Genomic DNA, 22739 nt, shown 5'->3' on the forward strand with positions numbered 1-22739 from the left:
TGACAGAAGTTAATGTTGATGGGGAATACTCTACCTGATGGTAAACTGAAGTTACAGACTTTGAAGCTGTGATAGAAGTTAATGTTGATGGGGATACTCTACCTGATGGTAAACTGAAGTTACAGGCTTTGAAGCTGTGACAGAAGCCCAGGTTGATGGGGATACTCTACCTGATGGTAAACTGAAGTTACAGACTTTGAAGCTGTGATAGAAGTTAATGTTGATGGGGATACTCTACCTGATGGTAAACTGAAGTTACAGGCTTTGAAGCTGTGACAGAAGCCCAGGTTGATGGGTCCACTGACTATACCGTCGATGGAACTGATGATAGTGGCCTGTGTAAACCTCTCTAGTCTTTCCATCACTGCCTATAAACAATTAACATTGTAATCAGTGGTTAGACCCGAGTTTAACAGCTTTAAAAACTATAAAGCTGATTAGCTATAATATCACAGCAATAGTAGCCTGGCTTACAGTGATATCAATAAGCATTTTTTAGTAGCAGAACTGTTTTTCCTATTAATATTCTGATTAAATATAAAGACAATCTTCTTATTAAACCTAAGAGGAACTTTCTTAGAAATAGAGGAAAGGAAATAAATGGTCAAAATCAAAGATGGCTGCCTGTCTACCATTTTGTTTTCCTAATAAGATTTAAAATTGAATGGGTACATGTACTAATTAACCTATGGACTCAAGGAAACTACATTGTATATGTACATGTGAAATTTGAGAAATATCCTTCAATGTCTTCATTCATTAACAAGAAATAATGATAACACAAACTTTGAATTGCCAAAATCCAAGATGGCCACCTTTCAGCCATTTTTTTTCCAATCAAGATAAAAATAAAATGGGCACAACTGTTACATAGGACCAAGTTGAACCTGCATTATAAAATTTAGGAAATATTCATTCAGTACTTTCCAAGAAATAGCGAGAACAAACTGTCAAAATCCAAGATAGCCACTTGATTGCCATTTTGTTTTCCTGATCATAATCAAAATTCAATAGGAATAACTAGGGACCAAGGGTAAGCACTTCTAAGGTGATAACAAGGATTGGACAGACAGACGACGTACAGATGGACCACAGACAGACGACGTACAGATGGACCACAGACAGACGACGTACAGATGGACCACAGACAGACGACGTACAGATGGACCACAGACAGACGACGTACAGATGGACCACAGACAGACGACGTACAGATGGACCACAGACAGACGACGTACAGATGGACCACAGACAGACGACGTACAGATGGACCACAGACAGACGACGTACAGATGGACCACAGACAGACGACGTACAGATGGACCACAGACAGACGACGCCAGATGGACCACAGACAGACGACGCCAGATAGATCACAGACAGACGACGTACAGATGGACCACAGACAGACGACGTACAGATGGACCACAGACAGCAGACTACAGATGTAGGATGATTTGAAAAGCCAATAAAAACGGCAATAGAAGTTACAACAAGGAGCATCACATAACTCTATCTATACACACCAGCTTAACATTGTACAACAGTGTGATTCCAGTTGCCAGAAGGAAGTTCTGAGCGAGGCGGGACACTGATTTCTCCACTACGACAATGTCTGGTTTCGGTTTCATGGAAGATATCTTGGACACATTTTTCCTCAGGAACTCTTCTTCCTGTGAAAAATACAGAAGAGAAACTGTTACAATATATTGCCATCAAGAGGAGAGATCTGGAAAAGATTAGAAGCTGAATCAACATGTGTCTGACATGACTGTCTGATTCAGTGATTACAGGGAGGGAATGTGTCTGACTTGACTGTCTAATTCAGTGATTACAGGGAGGGAATGTGTCTGACTTGACTATCTAACTCAGTGACTACAGGGAGGGAATGTGTCTGACTTGACTGTCTTAGTCAGTGACTACAGGGAGGGAATGTGTCTGACTTGACTGTCTAACTCAGTGACTACAGGGAAAGAATGTGTCTGACTTGACTGTCTAACTCAGTGACTACAGGGAGGGAATGTGTCTGACTTGACTGTCTAACTCAGTGACTACAGGGAGGGAATGTGTCTGACTTGACTGTCTAACTCAGTGACTACAGGGAGGGAATGTGTCTGACTTGACTGTCTAACTCAGTGACTACAGGGAGGGAATGTGTCTGACTTGACTGTCTAACTCAGTGACTACAGGGAGGGAATGTGTCTGACTTGACTGTCTAACTCAGTGACTACAGGGAGGGAATGTGTCTGACTTGACTGTCTAACTCAGTGACTACAGGGAGGGAATGTGTCTGACTTGACTGTCTAACTCAGTGACTACAGGGAGGGAATGTGTCTGACTTGACTGTCTAACTCAGTGACTACAGGGAGGGAATGTGTCTGACTTGACTGTCTAACTCAGTGACTACAGGGAGGGAATGTGTCTGACTTGACTGTCTAACTCAGTGACTACAGGGAGGGAATGTGTCTGACTTGACTGTCTAACTCAGTGACTACAGGGAGGGAATGTGTCTGACTTGACTGTCTAACTCAGTGACTACAGGGAGGGAATGTGTCTGACTTGACTGTCTAATTCAGTGACTACAGGGAGGGAATGTGTCTGACTTGACTGTCTAACTCAGTGACTACAGGGAGGGAATGTGTCTGACTTGACTGTCTAACTCAGTGACTACAGGGAGGGAATGTGTCTGACTTGACTGTCTAATTCAGTGACTACAGGGAGGGAATGTGTCTGACTTGACTGTCTAACTCAGTGACTACAGGGAGGGAATGTGTCTGACTTGACTGTCTAACTTCAGTGACTACAGGGAGGGAATGTGTCTGACTTGACTGTCTAATTCAGTGACTACAGGGAGGGAATGTGTCTGACTTGACTGTCTCATTCAGTGACTACAGGGAGGGAATGTGTCTGACTTGACTGTCTAACTTAGTGACTACAGGGAGGGAATGTGTCTGACTTGACTGTCTAACTCAGTGACTACAGGGAGGGAATGTGTCTGACTTGACTGTCTAACTCAGTGACTACAGGGAGGGAATGTGTCTGACTTGACTGTCTGATTCAGTGACTACAGGGAAGGAATGTGTCTGACTTGACTGTCTAACTCAGTGACTACAGGGAGGGAATGTGTCTGACTTGACTGTCTAACTCAGTGACTACAGGGAGGGAATGTGTCTGACTTGACTGTCTAACTCAGTGACTACAGGGAGGGAATGTGTCTGACTTGACTGTCTAACTCAGTGACTACAGGGAGGGAATGTGTCTGACTTGACTGTCTGATTCAGTGATTACAGGGAGGGAATGTGTCTGACTTGACTGTCTAATTCAGTGACTACAGGGAGGGAATGTGTCTGACTTGACTGTCTAACTCAGTGACTACAGGGAGGGAATGTGTCTGACTTGACTGTCTGACTCAGTGACTACAGGGAGGGAATGTGTCTGACTTGACTGTCTAACTCAGTGACTACAGGGAGGGAATGTGTCTGACTTGACTGTCTAACTCAGTGACTACAGGGAGGGAATGTGTCTGACTTGACTGTCTAACTCAGTGACTACAGGGAGGGAATGTGTCTGACTTGACTGTCTAACTCAGTGACTACAGGGAGGGAATGTGTCTGACTTGACTGTCTAACTCAGTGACTACAGGGAGGGAATGTGTCTGACTTGACTGTCTAACTCAGTGACAACAGGGAGGGAATGTGTCTGACTTGACTGTCTGATTCAGTGACTACAGGGAGGGAATGTGTCTGACTTGACTGTCTGATTCAGTGACTACAGGGAGGGGATGTGTCTGACTTGACTGTCTAACTCAGTGACTACAGGGAGGGAATGTGTCTGACTTGACTGTCTAACTCAGTGACTACAGGGAGGGAATGTGTCTGACTTGGCTGTCTAACTCAGTGACTACAGGGAGGGAATGTGTCTGACTTGACTGTCTAACTCAGTGACTACAGGGAGGGAATGTGTCTGATTCAGGGAGGAGACTTACCTGGAGGATTTGAGGCTCCAGGGAGGAGAATTTACTCTCCACTCTTTGGTATTCAATGGAGCCTTTGAGGAGGAGGATTGTGGGATTGCTCAGCTGATGTGCCATTTTCTTGTGAGCCACATTCTTTGTGAAGACCAGACCGTGTATAACACAAGTCTGTTCCTTGTTGCCACCTGGAATCTGGATAAACAATTGGAGTTACACCTAATATTTCTCATTTTTTATATGCAGTCAAGGATTGCTCACAAGAATCTCTCTTGTGGCAGTCACACAAGATGCTCAACAAAAAACTTTAGAAAGAAAAATAATAATAATTTAAAAGCACCGTTCTTTAACTAAAGATAAGATTTCTCTTTCAAAAGTGTGAGGTGTCATTATATGTATATTCTATAAGAATGTCTCATTGGGGAAAATGTATAACACACTTTGTCAAAATGACAACAAAAACTAACTTATTGTATATTTCTCCAAATCAAGTTGTAATTTATTGTAAGCGCCTGTGTTTTCTCCAATTACTAGTAATTCATTGTAAGCGACTGTGTTTTCTCCAATTACTAGTAATTTATTGTAAGCGACCGTGTTTTCTCCAGTTACTAGTAATTTATTGTAAGCGACTGTGTTTTCTCCAATTACTAGTAATTTATTGTAAGCGACCGTGTTTTCTCCAATTACTAGTAATTTATTGTAAGCGACCGTGTTTTCTTCAATTACTAGTAATTTATTGTAAGCGACTGTGTTTTCTCCAATTACTAGTAATTTATTGTAAGCGACCGTGTTTTCTCCAATTACTAGTAATTTATTGTAAGCGACTGTGTTTTCTTCAATTACTAGTAATTTATTGTAAGCGACTGTGTTTTCTCCAATTACTAGTAATTTATTGTAAGCGACCGTGTTTTCTCCAGTTACTAGTAATTTATTGTAAGCGACTGTGTTTTCTCCAATTACTAGTAATTTATTGTAAGCGACTGTCTTTTCTCCAATTACTAGTAATTTATTGTAAGCGACTGTGTTTTCTCCAATTACTAGTAATTTATTGTAAGCGACAGTGTTTTCTCCAATTACTAGTAATTTATTGTAAGCGACCATGTTTTCTCCAATTACTAGTAATTTATTGTAAGCGACCGTGTTTTCTCCAATTACTAGTAATTCATTGTAAGCGACTGTGTTTTCTCCAATAACTAGTAATTTATTGTAAGCGACTGTGTTTTCTCCAATTACTAGTAATTTATTGTAAGCGACTGTGTTTTCTTCAATTACTAGTAATTTATTGTAAGCGACTGTGTTTTCTCCAATTACTAGTGATTTATTGTAAGCGACTGTGTTTTCTTCAATTACTAGTAATTTATTGTAAGCGACTGTGTTTTCTCCAATTACTAGTAATCTATTGTAAGCGACCATGTTTTCTCCAATTACTAGTAATTTTTTGTAAGCGACTGTGTTTTCTCCAATTACTAGTAATTTTAAACTCTTACAGATATCATCACCCAATATTAATCTTTAAAGCACCTTCTTGAACTTGATGTATCTTCTGATGTCCATGTGGTCACCTGAATGTTTGACATCTGGGTGAACATATCTGCTGACCCTCTGGGCGGTTCCTAGTACAATGTCCATCCATGATTTGGACAAACCTTCATCACACAACATCTGACTGACCAGACCGCGCAAGTGGTCATCATGTAGTGACCTGTATAAAATCGACTCAATGTGACATAAAAAGTTCCAGAAAATTTGATGTAACTAATGTACCAATGAATGGAAATAGCAAAGGGGGCTGTTTTAATGCATCAATGTAATGACATTTGGTTTCATTTTGTACTTTCAGTTACCTACCAGTTAAACTTAAACAAGTGCAATCAATGATTGTGAAAGCTCACGGCGGCAGCAATCACACTATGCATTCATTTTTAATGTATGTATAAGCATGTCATTTTGAAATTGTATGTCACATGATATCGCTCCTAGACCTCTAATGGATGTATAAACCAAATAAGAAGGGTGTGGACTTACAAGCTTTTCAAAACTAACCCCCAAAATCTTTCTTGTGAGCTTTTGTGTCAAAAAAAGTAAGTCCACTAAATAGCAAGATGACAAAATGCCAATTTTTTCTGCATGATTTGCCACAGCATCACTCCTGGATCTCTAATGAATGTATAACCAAATTAGAAGGGTGATAGGTGTATTTTTTTGGACTTAACCCCAAAATTTTAAAATGAGTTTTGGTGCAAAAAAAGTTAAGTCCACAAAATGGTAAAATGCAAAACAATCACAATTCTTTTTCTGCATGATTTTGCCATAATATCACTCCTAGACCTCTAATGAATGTATAAACCAATTTAGAAGGGCATGAGGTGGACACTTTTGGACTTACAACTTTCCAAAAAACTTACTCCAAAAACTTTTTAAGTTTTGGGGTGGGATGCCGACGCAGAGGCTGACGCGGAGGCCGACGCGAATGCCGGGGTGACAGCATTAGCTCTCGGTTACTCGTAACCAGTGAGCTTAAAATCATGAAAATGTAATGACTATCTCAAGGTCATGGACTCAATGTGGATATTTTTACTAGGTGGTCATACAAGAGGCCCATGGGCCTTAACGGTCACCTGAGATTTGAAGTCTTTCAATTAATATATTTGACCCTTTTTGGCCCAACCCATCAGTTGGAGGGGTCAGCCAGGGCCAACATGTGCATACCATTAAGCTGTCATCCCATGCTGATAATAATACCAAACTTTAGAATGAATTCTAATACAGAATAGATTCCAATGGAAATCAAACAAATAATAGTCCAAATTGTGATTTCCCAATATAAACTATAATAAAGTTTATACCCTCCCCAGGGGCAAACGCGAGACCCCAGGGCCATGAAATTCACAATCATGGTAAAGCACCTTAAGACCCTTCCATCAACAAAGAGTATTTGATTCTACCTTATAATCATTTGGGTCTTGAGAAGAAGATTTTTGAAATTTCTGTCAGTTTGATCCTTTTTAGGGGGCCCCACCCATCAGCCCCTGGGGTTCAATCAGGGACAACATGTACATTCCATCAAACTGTTATCCCATGCTGATGTTGTTAGCCAAATTAGAAGGAATTCCAATACAAATCCAACAAATCATAGTCTGAAATGTGATTTCCTTATATAAAGTATTATATAATAAAGTTTATCCCCTAGCCAGTGGAAACTTGAGACCCTTCCATCTATGAAGAATTCTTGATTCCACCATATCTGAGAGTAGAGAAGAAGATTTTTGAAATTTCAGTCAATATGACCCTTTTTAGCCCCGCTCATCAGCCCCTGGGGGGTCAGTCAGGGCCAACATGTGTAAACCAATAAATTTAATAATGTTAATCAAGTTAAAATAAATTCCAATACAAATCCAACAAATAATAGATAGTCAAAAATGTGATTTCCTTATATAAACTATAGTAAAGTTTACCCCCTCCCCAGGGGCAAACATGAGACCCCAGGGTCATGAAATTCACAATTTTGGTAAAGCACCTAAGACCCTTTCAACCATGAAGAGTGTTTGATTGTATCAGATCTGAGAGTAGAGAAGAAGATTTTTGAAGTTTTAATCAATTTTACCCTTTTTGGCCCCGCCCAACAGGCCCCTGGGGGTTGGGGACCATATAATTCACAATTTTAATTGACCTTTAGCCATAGAAGCGCCCTGCCAAATTTCATTAAATTTGGTTTTGTGGTTTTGGAGAAGAAGTTGAAAATGTAAATTGTTTATGGACACATGACGGACGACGGAGGACGGCAGACAAAAGGCGATTAGAATAAGTCACTTAAGACTTTGTCTCAGGTGACCTAAAAATCTAGGCGCCAATAAGAAAAGTTAGTCGCCAAAGTACCTAGTTGTCTTAACTCTAAAATAACATCTTTTAATTCTTTAGATCAGTATAACATCTCTCTGTAACTTTTCAATTGTTAATATCATTTTAGCGTCGACTGCAACCTTTGAAAGATTAATCAAATCGCAAATTTGCACAATTTTTTAGTGACCATGCACGCACAGGTGCCTTATAGGTCGATAACTGGTCGACAATGGTGAATTTAAGGCGCCATGGCCACTAAAATAGGCTTTGAGCTCTGTGATACCCTTAAACAAACAGTACACAATTTCTCATCATCATGCCAAATGGGAACCAAGGGATTTGGCTTGAACAATTTTTATCGCTTAATCACTTAAAAATCCCCAGTATATACATTCAGAACCATATAGGTGTTATCTTTTCAGAACAGGAAATGTTTTTTTTTCCTCTTTTTGTTTTAATTTTGAATGTTTTCTGTTTTGGGACCCTGAAGTCCTTAAATAGAGTCAGGTCCTCAGCTTTACAATCAGATTGTTGTTTTACCATAATTGTTTGGCTAATTAGCATATAATGCATTATTATAATAATATTTGTTGTTTTTCCAGTGTTTGGCTAATTAGCATATAATACATCATTATAATATTCGTTGTTTTACTGTAATTGTTTGGCTAATTAGCATATAATGCATTATTATAATATTCGTTGTTTTACTGTAATTGTTTGGCTAATTAGCATATAATGCATTATTATAATATTCGTTGTTTTACCGTAACTGTTCGGCTAATTAGCATATAATACATTATTATAATATTCGTTGTTTTACCGTAATTGTTTGGCTAATTAGCATATAATACATTATTATAATATTTGTTGTTTTACCGTAATTGTTTGGCTAATTAGCATATAATGCATTATTATTTTAATAATATTCGTTGTTTTACCGTAATTGTTTGGCTAATTAGCATATAATACATTATTATAATATTTGTTGTTTTACCGTAATTGTTTGGCTAATTAGCATATAATGCATTATTATAATATTTGTTGTTTTACCAGTGTTTGGCTAATAAGCATATAATACATTATTATAATATTCGTTGTTTTACCGTAATTGTTTGGCGTATTATCATATAATACATTATTATAATATTTGTTGTTTTACCGAAATTGTTTGGCTAATTAGCATATAATGCATTATTATAATATTTGTTGTTTTACCAGTGTTTGGCTAATTAGCACATAATACATTATTATAATATTCGTTGTTTTACCGTAATTGTTTGGCTAATTAGCATATAATGCATTATTATAATATTTGTTGTTTTACCAGTGTTTGGCTAATTAGCATATAATACATTATTATAATATTCGTTGTTTTACCGTAATTGTTTGGCTAATTAGCATATAATACATTATTATAATATTTGTTGTTTTACCGTAATTGTTTGGCTAATTAGCATATAATGCATTATTATAATATTTGTTGTTTTACCAGTGTTTGGCTAATTAGCATATAATACATTATTATAATATTTGTTGTTTTACCGTAATTGTTTGGCTAATTAGCATATAATGCATTATTATGATATTTGTTGTTTTACCGTAATTGTTTGGCTAATTAGCATATAATACATTATTATAATATTTGTTGTTTTACCGTAATTGTTTGGCTAATTAGCATATAATACATTATTATAATATTTGTTGTTTTACCGTAATTGTTTGGCTAATTAGCATATAATGCATTATTATGATATTTGTTGTTTTACCAGTGTTTGGCTAATTAGCATATAATACATTATTATAATATTCGTTGTTTTACCGTTATTGTTTGGCTAATTAGCATATAATACATTATTATAATATTTGTTGTTTTACCGTAATTGTTTGGCTAATTAGCATATAATGCATTATTATGATATTTGTTGTTTTACCAGTGTTTGGCTAATTAGCATATAATACATTATTATAATATTCGTTGTTTTACCGTTATTGTTTGGCTAATTAGCATATAATACATTATTATGATATTTGTTGTTTTACCAGTGTGTGGCTAATTAGCATATAATGCATTATTATAATATTCGTTGTTTTACTGTAATTGTTTGGCTAATTAGCATATAATACATTATTATAAAATTTATTGTTTTACCAATGTTTGACTAATTAGCATATAATGCATTATTATAATATTCGTTGTTTTACCGTAATTGTTTGGCTAATTAGCATATAATGCATATATTAATTATATTTGTTATTTTACCGTAATTGTTTGGCTAATTAGCATATTGCATTATATTCACATAATTTTGTATTATGTATATATCAAGAGTTTGCTTTCTATAAGTAGAAGTTTACATATGGGGTCTATTTCCATATCTATCAGTGGTACTAGTCTGAAGACTTCTATATAAGAATTATTGGTATTGAAGTTTTCAAAGAATGTGAAAATTAGATAAATGAAAATAACTAACAGTAACTGCAACACTTAACTCTGACCCACACATAAATAATAAAAATTTGCAGAAGTCAGGGACCCAGTTAAGTTTTCTGAATAAGTTGAACCCGAGGAAAAACTCTGAGTTTGACCTCAGATTAACTAATATTACATCGAGTAATCATATGAATACGTACCTCAACGTGACGTATGATGCCTTCTCGTCATTTTCATCCTTGACCTGCTCCAGAGTCCGCCAACCTCTACATGAACTAAGTAAGTGACTTCCACTCTGTGTCTGTGAACTTGTAAACACGGAATCTGTACATAAGCCAAAATAAAAACGATAATTATTATATTAGTCGAAAACTTAGTATGGGATATATTTTTGGTACGAACTGACACAATATACAGTGTAATATATTTCTATTAATAAATAATTGTTTTCCCTAAAACACTATTGCTACTCAATCTCGCTGACTATAGTCACTGACTAGGGCTGCAGTGGACGAGTGGTTAAGGTGTCCCGACACTTTATCACTGGCCCTCCACCTCTGGGTTGCGAGTTTGAAACCCAAGTGGTGCAGTTGCCAGGTACTGACCGTATGTCATTGGTTTTGGCTTTCCTCCACCTCCAAAACCAGGCACGTCCTTAAATGACCTTGGATGTTAATAGGATGTGAAACAAAAACAAACAAAACAAACTATAGTCATTCTTCTGTCTACTTTTAGGTGAAAAAAGTAAACAAAATATCAAAATGACGGAACACCCTATCCAATGTACATCAAGAAATCTAAATGTCATAATACTCTCCAATGCCAGTTAACAAGAACCAGTCTGAAAGGAGAGAAGGATATTTGATTCTTAATCAGTGAATTTACCTCAATTTACTTAAAACTACTTAAATTTACTTTAGTTTTCAAAGGTCCTGTAACATGTTGTAGTCAGACCACAAATGGGAGCTTATAATTAGTAACTTGTAGACTCAAACAATCAACCAAGAATCAACTTTCAATTATTTACCTAAAGAATCCTGACACTGGACGACCTAGACGTCATTATAACCTCTGACACTAGACGACCTAGACGTTGTGATGACCTCTGACACTGGACGACCTAGACGTCATGATAACCTCTGACACTAGACGACCTAGACGTCATGATAACCTCTGACACTAGACGACCTAGACGTCGTGATAACCTCTGACACTGGACGACCTAGACGTCATGATAACCTCTGATACTGGACGACCGAGACGTCATGATAACCTCTGATACTGGACGACCTAGACATCGTGATGACCTCTGATACTGGACGACCTAGACGTCATAATAACCTCTGATACTGGACGACCTAGACGTCATAATAACCTCTGATACTGGACGACCTAGACGTCATAATAACCTCTGACACTGGACGACCTAGACGTCATGATAACCTCTGACACTAGACGACCTAGATGTCATGATAACCTCTGACACTGGACGACCTAGACGTCATGATAACCTCTGACACTGGACGACCTAGACGTCATGATAACCTCTGACACTAGACGACCTAGATGTCATGATAACCTCTGACACTGGACGACCTAGACGTCATGATAACCTCTGACACTGGACGACCTAGCGTCATGATCACCTGACGACGACCTAGATGTCATGATAACCTCTGACACTGGACGACCTAGACGTCATGATAACCTCTGACACTGGACGACCTAGAGGTCGTGATGACCTCTGATACTGGACGACCTAGACGTCATGATAACCTCTGACACTAGACGACCTAGACGCTGTCATAACCTCTGACACTGGACGACCTAGACGTCATAATAACCTCTGACACTGGACGACCTAGACATCATGATAACCTCTGACACTAGACGACCTAGATGTCATGATAACCTCTGACACTGGACGACCTAGACGTCATGATAACCTCTGACACTGGACGACCTAGATGTCATGATAACCTCTGACACTAGACGACCTAGACGCTGTCATAACCTCTGACACTGGACGACCTAGAGGTCGTGATAACCTCTGACACTAGACGACCTAGACGCTATCATAACCTCTGACACTGGACGACCTAGAGGTCGTGATGACCTCTGATACTGGACGACCTAGACGTCATGATAACCTCTGACACTAGACGACCTAGACGCTGTCATAACCTCTGACACTGGTTGACCTAGACGTCTTGATAACCTCTGATACTGGACGACTGAGACGCCGTCATAACCTCTGACAACATACCTGTGATGATATCCTCTTGTCCTCCAGTTCCATGGTTGTCCTGTCTTGGCAGAGGTTCAAAATCCAGAACTTCCTCCTCATCTTCAAAACACAAGCAACATACATCAGATAGATAGTCTCCCCGACAACGCCAACATAAAATGCTAAATATGATATCATTGTACATTTCAATACTTATGGGTTCTGTGGCTATAAAACTGAGTCAGTATATATATATCATGTACATGTGGAGAGTATAGGTCACCTTACTAACTTAGAGTATAGCTGGATTTTCTCTTTAGTCTAGTTGTATGGTGTCTTCTCAGGAGAGCCGAGGATGCTAGTTTGAGAGTATAGGTCACCTTACTAACTCAGAGTATAGCTGGATTTTCTCTTTAGTCTAGTTGTATGGTGTCTTCTCAGGAGAGCCGAGGATGCTAGTTTGAGAGTATAGGTCACCTTACTAACTCAGAGTATAGCTGGATTTTCTCTTTAGCCTAGTTGTATGGTGTCTTCTCAGGAGAGCCGAGGATGCTAGTTTGAGAGTATAGGTCACCTTACTAACTCAGAGTATAGCTGGATTTTCTCTTTAGTCTAGTTGTATGGTGTCTTCTCAGGAGAGCCGAGGATGCTAGTTTGAGAGTATAGGTCACCTTACTAACTCAGAGTATAGCTGGATTTTCTCTTTAGTCTAGTTGTATGGTGTCTTCTCAGGAGAGCCGAGGATGCTAGTTTGAGAGTATAGGTCACCTTACTAACTCAGAGTATAGCTGGATTTTCTCTTTAGTCTAGTTGTATGGTGTCTTCTCAGGAGAGCCGAGGATGCTAGTTTGAGAGTATAGGTCACCTTACTAACTCAGAGTATAGCTGGATTTTCTCTTTAGTCTAGTTGTATGGTGTCTTCTCGGGAGAGCTGAGGATGCTAGTTTGAGGCCTAGCACAGAGCATTTATCATGAGTCCTTCCTGAACATCACTAAGTAATAACATACATACTTGACTTTTTGTCTGTTAAACATTAATGTTACACATGTTTGACAGCCACCGTATCAAGCTTACAATGAGAATTGTTTAACAGTTACCTGCAGTTGTTTTGTCACGAGAACTGGCGAGTGAAGTTGTATCCTTGTATCTGCGACCTGAGGCCTGGAATGCTTCCAACTTCTCGGTGTGTTCCTCCGACACAGAATCTACAACACACAAAACTCTGTCAATTAACACATAAAACTCTGTCAATTAACACACAAAACTCTGTCAATTAATACACAAAACTCTGTCAATTAACACACAAAACTCTGTCAATTAATAGACAAAGCTCTGTCAATTAACACACAAAACTTTATCAGTTAACAGAAACACACAAAACTCTGTCAATTAACACACAAAACTTAATCAATTAACAGAAACACACAAAACTCTATCAATTAACACACAAAACTCTGTCAATTAACACACAAAACTCTGTCAATTAACACACAAAACTCTGTCAATTAACACACAAAACTCTGTCAATTAATACACAAAACTCTGTCAATTAACACACAAAACTCTGTCAATTAATAGACAAAACTCTGTCAATTAACACACAAAACTCTGTCAATTAATACACAAAACTCTGTCAATTAACACGCAAAACTCTGTCAATTAACACACAAAACTCTGTCAATTAACACACAAAACTCTGTCAATTAATACACAAAACTCTGTCAATTAATACACAAAACTCTGTCAATTAACACACAAAACTTTATCAGTTAACAGAAACACACAAAACTCTGTCAATTGACACACAAAACTTTATCAATTAACAGAAACACACGAAACTCTATCAATTAACACACAAAACTCTGTCAATTAACACACAAAACTTTATCAGTTAACAGAAACACACAAAACTCTGTCAATTGACACACAAAACTTTATCAATTAACACAAACACACGAAACTCTATCAATTAACACACAAAACTCTGTCAATTAATAGACAAAACTCTGTCAATTAACACACAAAACTTTATCAGTTAACAGAAACACACAAAACTCTGTCAATTAACACACAAAGCTCTGTCAATTAATACACAAAACTCTGTCAATTAACACACAAAACTCTGTCAATTAACACACAAAACTCTGTCAATTAACAACTCTTTAACATGTGCAGTTAGGCCATGTGTTCACATGTTATAACTTACTATCACCCTGTATAAATGAAGCACCATCAGAATTTCCAGACATTTTGTCAATGTTATAGTTAACTTTTAAATTCACTGACAGCCACACTTTATAGCTAATAGATTTTTTTTTGGTCAGAATTTAATCAATTTTAGCATTTAAAATGATAGATCTTATTAAAACAGCTTACTTAACTCCAAAGACTTTTTCAAGTTTATCAATTGGTAATTGAGAACACTGTACATAATTATTAAACATTACAGCCATCCCACATGAAACTACAAGATAATCAAGCTTGACATTTAAGTTAATTTTTTTTTGATAATTTTGTCATGTTGGTATGGCTAATTTTTTCGGCATTCCAACCAAACAGCAATGGTCTGGGAATAGGTATGTGACTTCATCATGGTTTCTACAGGAAACAGTCAAGAGGGAAGTATGGGACAGCTAATTATGTTATGTCCCCAAACTAAACAACGGTCATCTGACTCTAAATTAAAGATCCTGATACTATTGTAGTATGCATTCTAAGTAGCGAGTATACTGGCACTGTTGGCCATAGTAGCGATCCTTGGAATTCCTATCAACCCGAAAAATAACAAAACTTGGTCAGGACCATGTCAGGATCATTTCTGGTAAGTTAGAGCTGAATCCCACAGGTGGAATTCGAGAAGAAGTTTGAAATAGGTGATGTTCAGGAAAACCATTATTGCGAAATCGTGTTACAAAATGGCCATGTGGCTTCCATGTCAAAGTTTTTACGATGCCGAAAAATAACAACACTTTGTTGACTCTCTTTCCTCAACATCCTCGCCAATTTCCAGCTCAATAGCACCAGTGGAACTGGAGAAGAAGTTTAAAATGTGCTTTTCAAGATGGCTGCGATGTGCTTAGCGCCCAGAGTAGCAACTACCATTTTTAAAGACTCTGGTATGTCTTGGCCGGGAACAGAACCTAAAGCCTTCCTCACAGCGGCGAACGCTCAACTGAAGGCCAAAAGTGAGGCATTGTCAAGAGAGACATTAGGAAGAAGAAAGCTCTTGAAAAAAAAAGAGAAAAGATAAGATCCCAAGTTTAGTTGCCTCTTACAATCATGCAAAGGGGGCAGCAGGTAAAATTCTTATGCCCTGAAAGGGTAGGATGAAATTCCGAAACGTCACATGTTTTCAATAGTTCGGCTGTGACCAAACTCCAAAACATCACAGCTTTGTGTTCTATAGATCGCACGTGACTGTGCAATACAGTGTACCCTTGACCTACAACCACCCGAATCTACTGCCATCCTCGTATACCGCCACCCACACCCCTACAACGGATTTCCCTTCTATATAATTCCCTCATTAAGTTCGCCACCCTCACATACCGCCATCCGCCACATTCATAACAATACAAAATTCCCGAATCCCTATATATTACCCTCGACGATATCGCCATCTTGATCTGTTTTTTCTGAGATCGAGGAACTTTTTAGTGTTCTATTTATAGAATTAGGGTATTTCCTTTTTCACGGGTAACTAATAGTTATACGCTTGAATGAGTTTCTATCGCTCAGGTAGATATATGTATAGATGTTTATATATGTGACATCTACACACAGGTATGGTTTGATTTGTAATAAAGCATGACTGATTTCTGCTCAATAAGTGTTCTTATTTATGGTATGAACGATTTGGCTTCGTCAGTCGAGATGGAAACTCCGAGACGAAAGTGTGTTCTTCTTGATCATGGTCAGAAGGGTTTGATAATTAAATGTGTATTTGTAAGCTATGAAATGTACGGTCAATACCATGGTGTCTTATATGTTCAACTCATTGTGTATCTATTAAAACGTTGGTACACCATTATCTTTTACTGTTGTAATTTTTTATGATTCGATACTAATGCCACCCTCGTTATACCGCCATAATTGACACAGACCAAATGTGGCGATATAATGAGGATAGACTGTAGTTCAAAATATAGCTTATGTTTATAGTTTAGGAAAATCAAAAGCATTATGTAATAAATTCATATATATATACAATATGTATAACCACACATACCACCATCACTGTCCATCTTTATTTGCTGTAACCACTCAGGTTCCGTATTCTCAATGCTAGAGTCGTCTCCCCCTGGTAGGAACTCTTCTGGCTGGTCCATTGGGGATGTCTAAAAGGTAACATTAGACCTTTCACCCCTACTGACTATATATTAGACTTCAAATGACAATGAATGGCATAGTCCACTAAAGTTTCATAGGGTTGATAGGGTTAACAGTTATAATAATATCATTCAATGTTTCAGCAGACTATGAATGAAGAATGTGTGATGCTTTGCATTTACCATTCGAGAGTAAATATAATTGTGGTTATCATACTTCTGTGAAGAGACAAAATGTTTCTTTTTCTATAACTCACTACAGTAAATGCAACAGAACATGATTTATGTAAAGTATGACTTGTGTATACAACCTCTGATGGTTTGTATAATGTGAAGTCATCCTGGAACACCAACGGCTGCTGTCCACTGGCTGGTTCTAGGTATCCAGCATCCAGTAACGCTTGACCAATCACAACTGCCTGTACACTGTAACCATGACAACAACAAATTAACTTTAAGCACCAAGCTTATATCCACCCACACTATTACCAATATTTCCTTATGATTTGAGAAAGACATAGATCTGCTATTCCTTTCAAGGTGACATTGCTCCAAATATACTAAAATTAGTAAACTTGGGTACTTGTTCCCATGGTAACATGAAAATATTTGTTCCCATGGTAACAAGAAAATTACAGACAGCATGATATCTAAAAGTACTACTAGTACTAGACCATGGACTGATATGGCATATTATCCAGTAGCTGCCACCGCATTGTCGGAATACACCCACCGTATATATTTTTGCTGTATACGGCAGTGACGCAAAACAGCTGTATTTTGGAATCGCATGCGTCAATTCGATAGACCTACCTCAATGTGAAACAACGTTTAAAAGGCGAACATATTTCTGTCAATTTTACTACCATTTCACTTCAAAATGACTATTTTTGATGATTATTGTTTTATTGTAGTGGGATAAATAGAATACATGGTCAGTGTCTTAAAAATATAAGTTGTATTTTGGCGAGGGTAAAGAAAGATAAAAGTGGCTCGCCAAGGCTCGTCACTTTTGTCTTTCTTTACCCTTACCAAAATACATTTATATTTTTAAGACACTGACCATATATTCTCTATTTATGATGGCCTGAGGGGCCGCGAGATATTCCTGAAACTGTTTGGCCCTAAGTGACTGGGTGTAAAGCTTTACTGTAATTATACGGCCCTGAAACTGTTTGGCCCTAAGTGACTGGGTGTAAAGCATTACTGTAATTATACGGCCCTGAAACTGTTTGGCCCTAAGTGACTGGGTGTAAACCTTTACTGTAATTATACGGCCCTGAAACTGTTTGGCCCTAAGTGACTGGGTGTAAACCTTTACTGTAATTATACGGCCCTGAAACTGTTTGGCCCTAAGTGACTGGGTGTCAAGCATTATTGTAATTATACGGCCCTGAAACTGTTTGGCCCTAAGTGACTGGGTGTCAAGCATTACTGTAATTATACGGCCCTGAAACTGTTTGGCCCTAAGTGACTGGGTGTAAAGTTTTACTGTAATTATACGGCCCTGAAACTGTTTGGCCCTAAGTGACTGGGTGTAAACCTTTACTGTAATTATACGGCCCTGAAACTGTTTGGTCCTAAGTGACTGGGTGTAAACCTTTACTGTAATTATACGGCCCTGAAACTGTTTGGTCCTAAGTGACAGGGTGTAAAGCATTACTGTAATTATACGGCCCTGAAACTGTTTGGCCCTAAGTGACTGGGTGTAAACCTTTACTGTAATTATACGGCCCTGAAACTGTTTGGCCCTAAGTGACTGCGTGTAAAGCTTTACTGTAATTATACGGCCCTGAAACTGTTTGGCCCTAAGTGACTGGGTGTAAAGCATTACTGTAATTATACGGCCCTGAAACTGTTTGGTCCTAAGTGACTGGGTGTAAAGCTTTACTGTAATTATACGGCCCTGAAACTGTTTGGCCCTAAGTGACTGGGTGTAAAGTTTTACTGTAATTATACGGCCCTGAAACTGTTTGGCCCTAAGTGACTGGGTGTAAAGCTTTACTGTAATTATACGGCCCTGAAACTGTTTGGCCCTAAGTGACTGGGTGTAAAGCTCTACTGTAATTATACGGCCCTGAAACTGTTTGGCCCTAAGTGACTGGGTGTAAACCTTTACTGTAATTATACGGCCCTGAAACTGTTTGGTCCTAAGTGACTGGGTGTAAAGCATTACTGTAATTATACGGCCCTGAAACTGTTTGGCCCTAAGTGACTGGGTGTAAACCTTTACTGTAATTATACGGCCCTGAAACTGTTTGGCCCTAAGTGACTGGGTGTAAAGCATTACTGTAATTATACGGCCCTGAAACTGTTTGGCCCTAAGTGACTGGGTGTAAAGTTTTACTGTAATTATACGGCCCTGAAACTGTTTGGCCCTAAGTGACTGGGTGTAAAGTTTTACTGTAATTATACGGCCCTGAAACTGTTTGGTCCTAAGTGACTGGGTGTAAACCTTTACTGTAATTATACGGCCCTGAAACTGTTTGGTCCTAAGTGACAGGGTGTAAAGCATTACTGTAATTATACGGCCCTGAAACTGTTTGGCCCTAAGTGACTGGGTGTAAAGCTTTACTGTAATTATATGGCCCTGAAACTGTTTGGCCCTAAGTGACTGGGTGTAAACCTTTACTGTAATTATACGGCCCTGAAACTGTTTGGTCCTAAGTGACAGGGTGTAAAGCATTACTGTAATTATACGGCCCTGAAACTGTTTGGCCCTAAGTGACTGGGTGTAAACCTTTACTGTAATTATACGGCCCTGAAACTGTTTGGCCCTAAGTGACTGGGTGTCAAGCTCTACTGTAATTATACGGCCCTGAAACTGTTTGGCCCTAAGTGACTGGGTGTAAAGCATTACTGTAATTATACGGCCCTGAAACTGTTTGGCCCTAAGTGACTGGGTGTAAACCTTTACTGTAATTATACGGCCCTGAAACTGTTTGGCCCTAAGTGACTGGGTGTAAAGCTTTACTGTAATTATACGGCCCTGAAACTGTTTGGTCCTAAGTGACTGGGCGTAAAGCATTACTGTAAGTATACGGCCCTGAAACTGTTTGGCCCTAAGTGACTGGGTGTAAAGCTTTACTGTAATTATACGGCCCTGAAACTGTTTGGCCCTAAGTGACTGGGTGTAAAGCTCTATTGTAATTATACGGCCCTGAAACTGTTTGGCCCTAAGTGACTGGGTGTAAAGCTTTACTGTAATTATACGGCCCTGAAACTGTTTGGCCCTAAGTGACTGGGTGTAAAGCTTTACTGTAATTATACGGCCCTGAAACTGTTTGGCCCTAAGTGACTGGGTGTAAAGCTTACTGTAATTATACGGCCCTGAAACTGTTTGGCCCTAAGTGACTGGGTGTAAAGCTTTACTGTAATTATACGGCCCTGAAACTGTTTGGCCCTAAGTGACTGGGTGTAAAGCATTACTGTAATTATACGGCCCTGAAACTGTTTGGCCCTAAGTGACTGGGTGTAAAGCTTTACTGTAATTATACGGCCCTGAAACTGTTTGGCCCTAAGTGACTGGGTGTAAAGCTTTACTGTAATTATACGGCCCTGAAACTGTTTGGCCCTAAGTGACTGGGTGTAAAGCTTTACTGTAATTATACGGCCCTGAAACTGTTTGGCCCTAAGTGACTGGGTGTAAAGCTTTACTGTAATTATACGGCCCTGAAACTGTTTGGCCCTAAGTGACTGGGTGTAAAGCTTTACTGTAATTATACGGCCCTGAAACTGTTTGGCCCTAAGTGACTGGGTGTAAAGCTTTACTGTAATTATACGGCCCTGAAACTGTTTGGCCCTAAGTGACTGGGTGTCAAGCTTTACTGTAATTATACGGCCCTGAAACTGTTTGGCCCTAAGTGACTGGGTGTAAAGCTTTACTGTAATTATACGGCCCTGAAACTGTTTGGCCCTAAGTGACTGGGTGTAAAGCATTACTGTAATTATACGACCCTGAAACTGTTTGGCCCTAAGTGACAGGGTGTAAAGCATTACTGTAATTATACGGCCCTGAAACTGTTTGGCCCTAAGTGACTGGGTGTAAAGCTTTATTGTAATTATACGGCCCTGAAACTGTTTGGCCCTAAGTGACTGGGTGTAAAGCATTACTGTAATTATACGACCCTGAAACTGTTTGGCCCTAAGTGACTGGGTGTAAAGCATTACTGTAATTATACGGCCCTGAAACTGTTTGGCCCTAAGTGACTGGGTGTAAAGCTTTACTGTAATTATACGACCCTGAAACTGTTTGGCCCTAAGTGACTGGGTGTAAAGCATTACTGTAATTATACGGCCCTGAAACTGTTTGGCCCTAAGTGACTGGGTGTAAAGCATTACTGTAATTATACGACCCCGAAACTGTTTGGCCCTAAGTGACTGGGTGTAAAGCTTTACTGTAATTATACGGCCCTGAAACTGTTTGGCCCTAAGTGACTGGGTGTAAAGCTTTACTGTAATTATACGGCCCTGAAACTGTTTGGCCCTAAGTGACTGGGTGTAAAGCTTTACTGTAATTATACGGCCCTGAAACTGTTTGGCCCTAAGTGACTGGGTGTCAAGCTCTACTGTAATTATACGGCCCTGAAACTGTTTGGCCCTAAGTGACTGGGTGTAAAGCTTTACTGTAATTATACGGCCCTGAAACTGTTTGGCCCTAAGTGACTGGGTGTCAAGCTCTACTGTAATTATACGGCCCTGAAACTGTTTGGCCCTAAGTGACCAGGTGTAAAGCTTTACTGTAATTATACGGCCCTGAAACTGTTGGGCCCTAAGTGACTGGGTGTAAAGCATTACTGTAATTATACGGCCCTGAAACTGTTTGGCCCTAAGTGACTGGGTGTAAAGCTTTACTGTAATTATACGGCCCTGAAACTGTTTGGCCCTAAGTGACTGGGTGTAAAGCATTACTGTAATTATACGGCCCTGAAACTGTTTGGCCCTAAGTGACTGGGTGTAAAGCTTTACTGTAATTATACGGCCCTGAAACTGTTTGGCCCTAAGTGACTGGGTGTAAAGCATTACTGTAATTATACGGCCCTGAAACTGTTTGGCCCTAAGTGACTGGGTGTAAAGCATTACTGTAATTATACGGCCCTGAAACTGTTTGGCCCTAAGTGACTGGGTGTAAAGCTTTACTGTAATTATACGGCCCTGAAACTGTTTGGCCCTAAGTGACTGGGTGTAAAGCTTTACTGTAATTATACGGCCCTGAAACTGTTTGGCCCTAAGTGACTGGGTGTAAAGCATTACTGTAATTATACGGCCCTGAAACTGTTTGGCCCTAAGTGACTGGGTGTAAACCTTTACTGTAATTATACGGCCCTGAAACTGTTTGGCCCTAAGTGACTGGGTGTAAAGCTTTACTGTAATTATACGGCCCTGAAACTGTTCGGCCCTAAGTGACTGGGTGTAAAGCATTACTGTAATTATACGGCCCTGAAACTGTTTGGCCCTAAGTGACTGGGTGTAAAGCATTACTGTAATTATACGGCCCTGAAACTGTTTGGCCCTAAGTGACTGGGTGTAAAGCATTACTGTAATTATACGGCCCTGAAACTGTTTGGCCCTAAGTGACTGGGTGTAAAGCATTACTGTAATTATACGGCCCTGAAACTGTTTGGCCCTAAGTGACTGGGTGTAAACCTTTACTGTAATTATACGGCCCTGAAACTGTTTGGCCCTAAGTGACTCGGTGTAAAGCTCTACTGTAATTATACGGCCCTGAAACTGTTTGGCCCTAAGTGACTGGGTGTAAAGCTTTACTGTAATTATACGGCCCTGAAACTGTTTGGCCCTAAGTGACTGGGTGTAAAGCTTTACTGTAATTATACGGCCCTGAAACTGTTTGGCCCTAAGTGACTGGGTGTAAAGCTTTACTGTAATTATACGGCCCTGAAACTGTTTGGCCCTAAGTGACTGGGTGTAAAGCTTTACTGTAA

General features: G+C 39.0%; 1 protein-coding gene across 1 annotated transcript in view; it reads right to left on the reverse strand.

The window, feature by feature from the left end:
• LOC117316957 (1-phosphatidylinositol 3-phosphate 5-kinase-like) overlaps positions 1-22739 on the reverse strand; it is a 122310-nt gene that overhangs the window by 80722 nt on the left and 18849 nt on the right. The window contains exons 9-17 of the mRNA XM_033871735.1: positions 17109-17223; positions 16698-16806; positions 13567-13674; positions 12508-12588; positions 10442-10565; positions 5492-5672; positions 3986-4165; positions 1527-1673; positions 239-368 (exon numbers count right to left, since the gene is read on the reverse strand). Of these exons, the coding sequence (XP_033727626.1) occupies positions 239-368; positions 1527-1673; positions 3986-4165; positions 5492-5672; positions 10442-10565; positions 12508-12588; positions 13567-13674; positions 16698-16806; positions 17109-17223 (1175 nt within the window). The remainder of the gene's footprint in view (positions 1-238; positions 369-1526; positions 1674-3985; positions 4166-5491; positions 5673-10441; positions 10566-12507; positions 12589-13566; positions 13675-16697; positions 16807-17108; positions 17224-22739) is intronic.

Source organism: Pecten maximus, chromosome 18, assembly GCF_902652985.1.
Source record: "Pecten maximus chromosome 18, xPecMax1.1, whole genome shotgun sequence".
Lineage (NCBI taxonomy): Eukaryota > Metazoa > Mollusca > Bivalvia > Pectinida > Pectinidae > Pecten > Pecten maximus.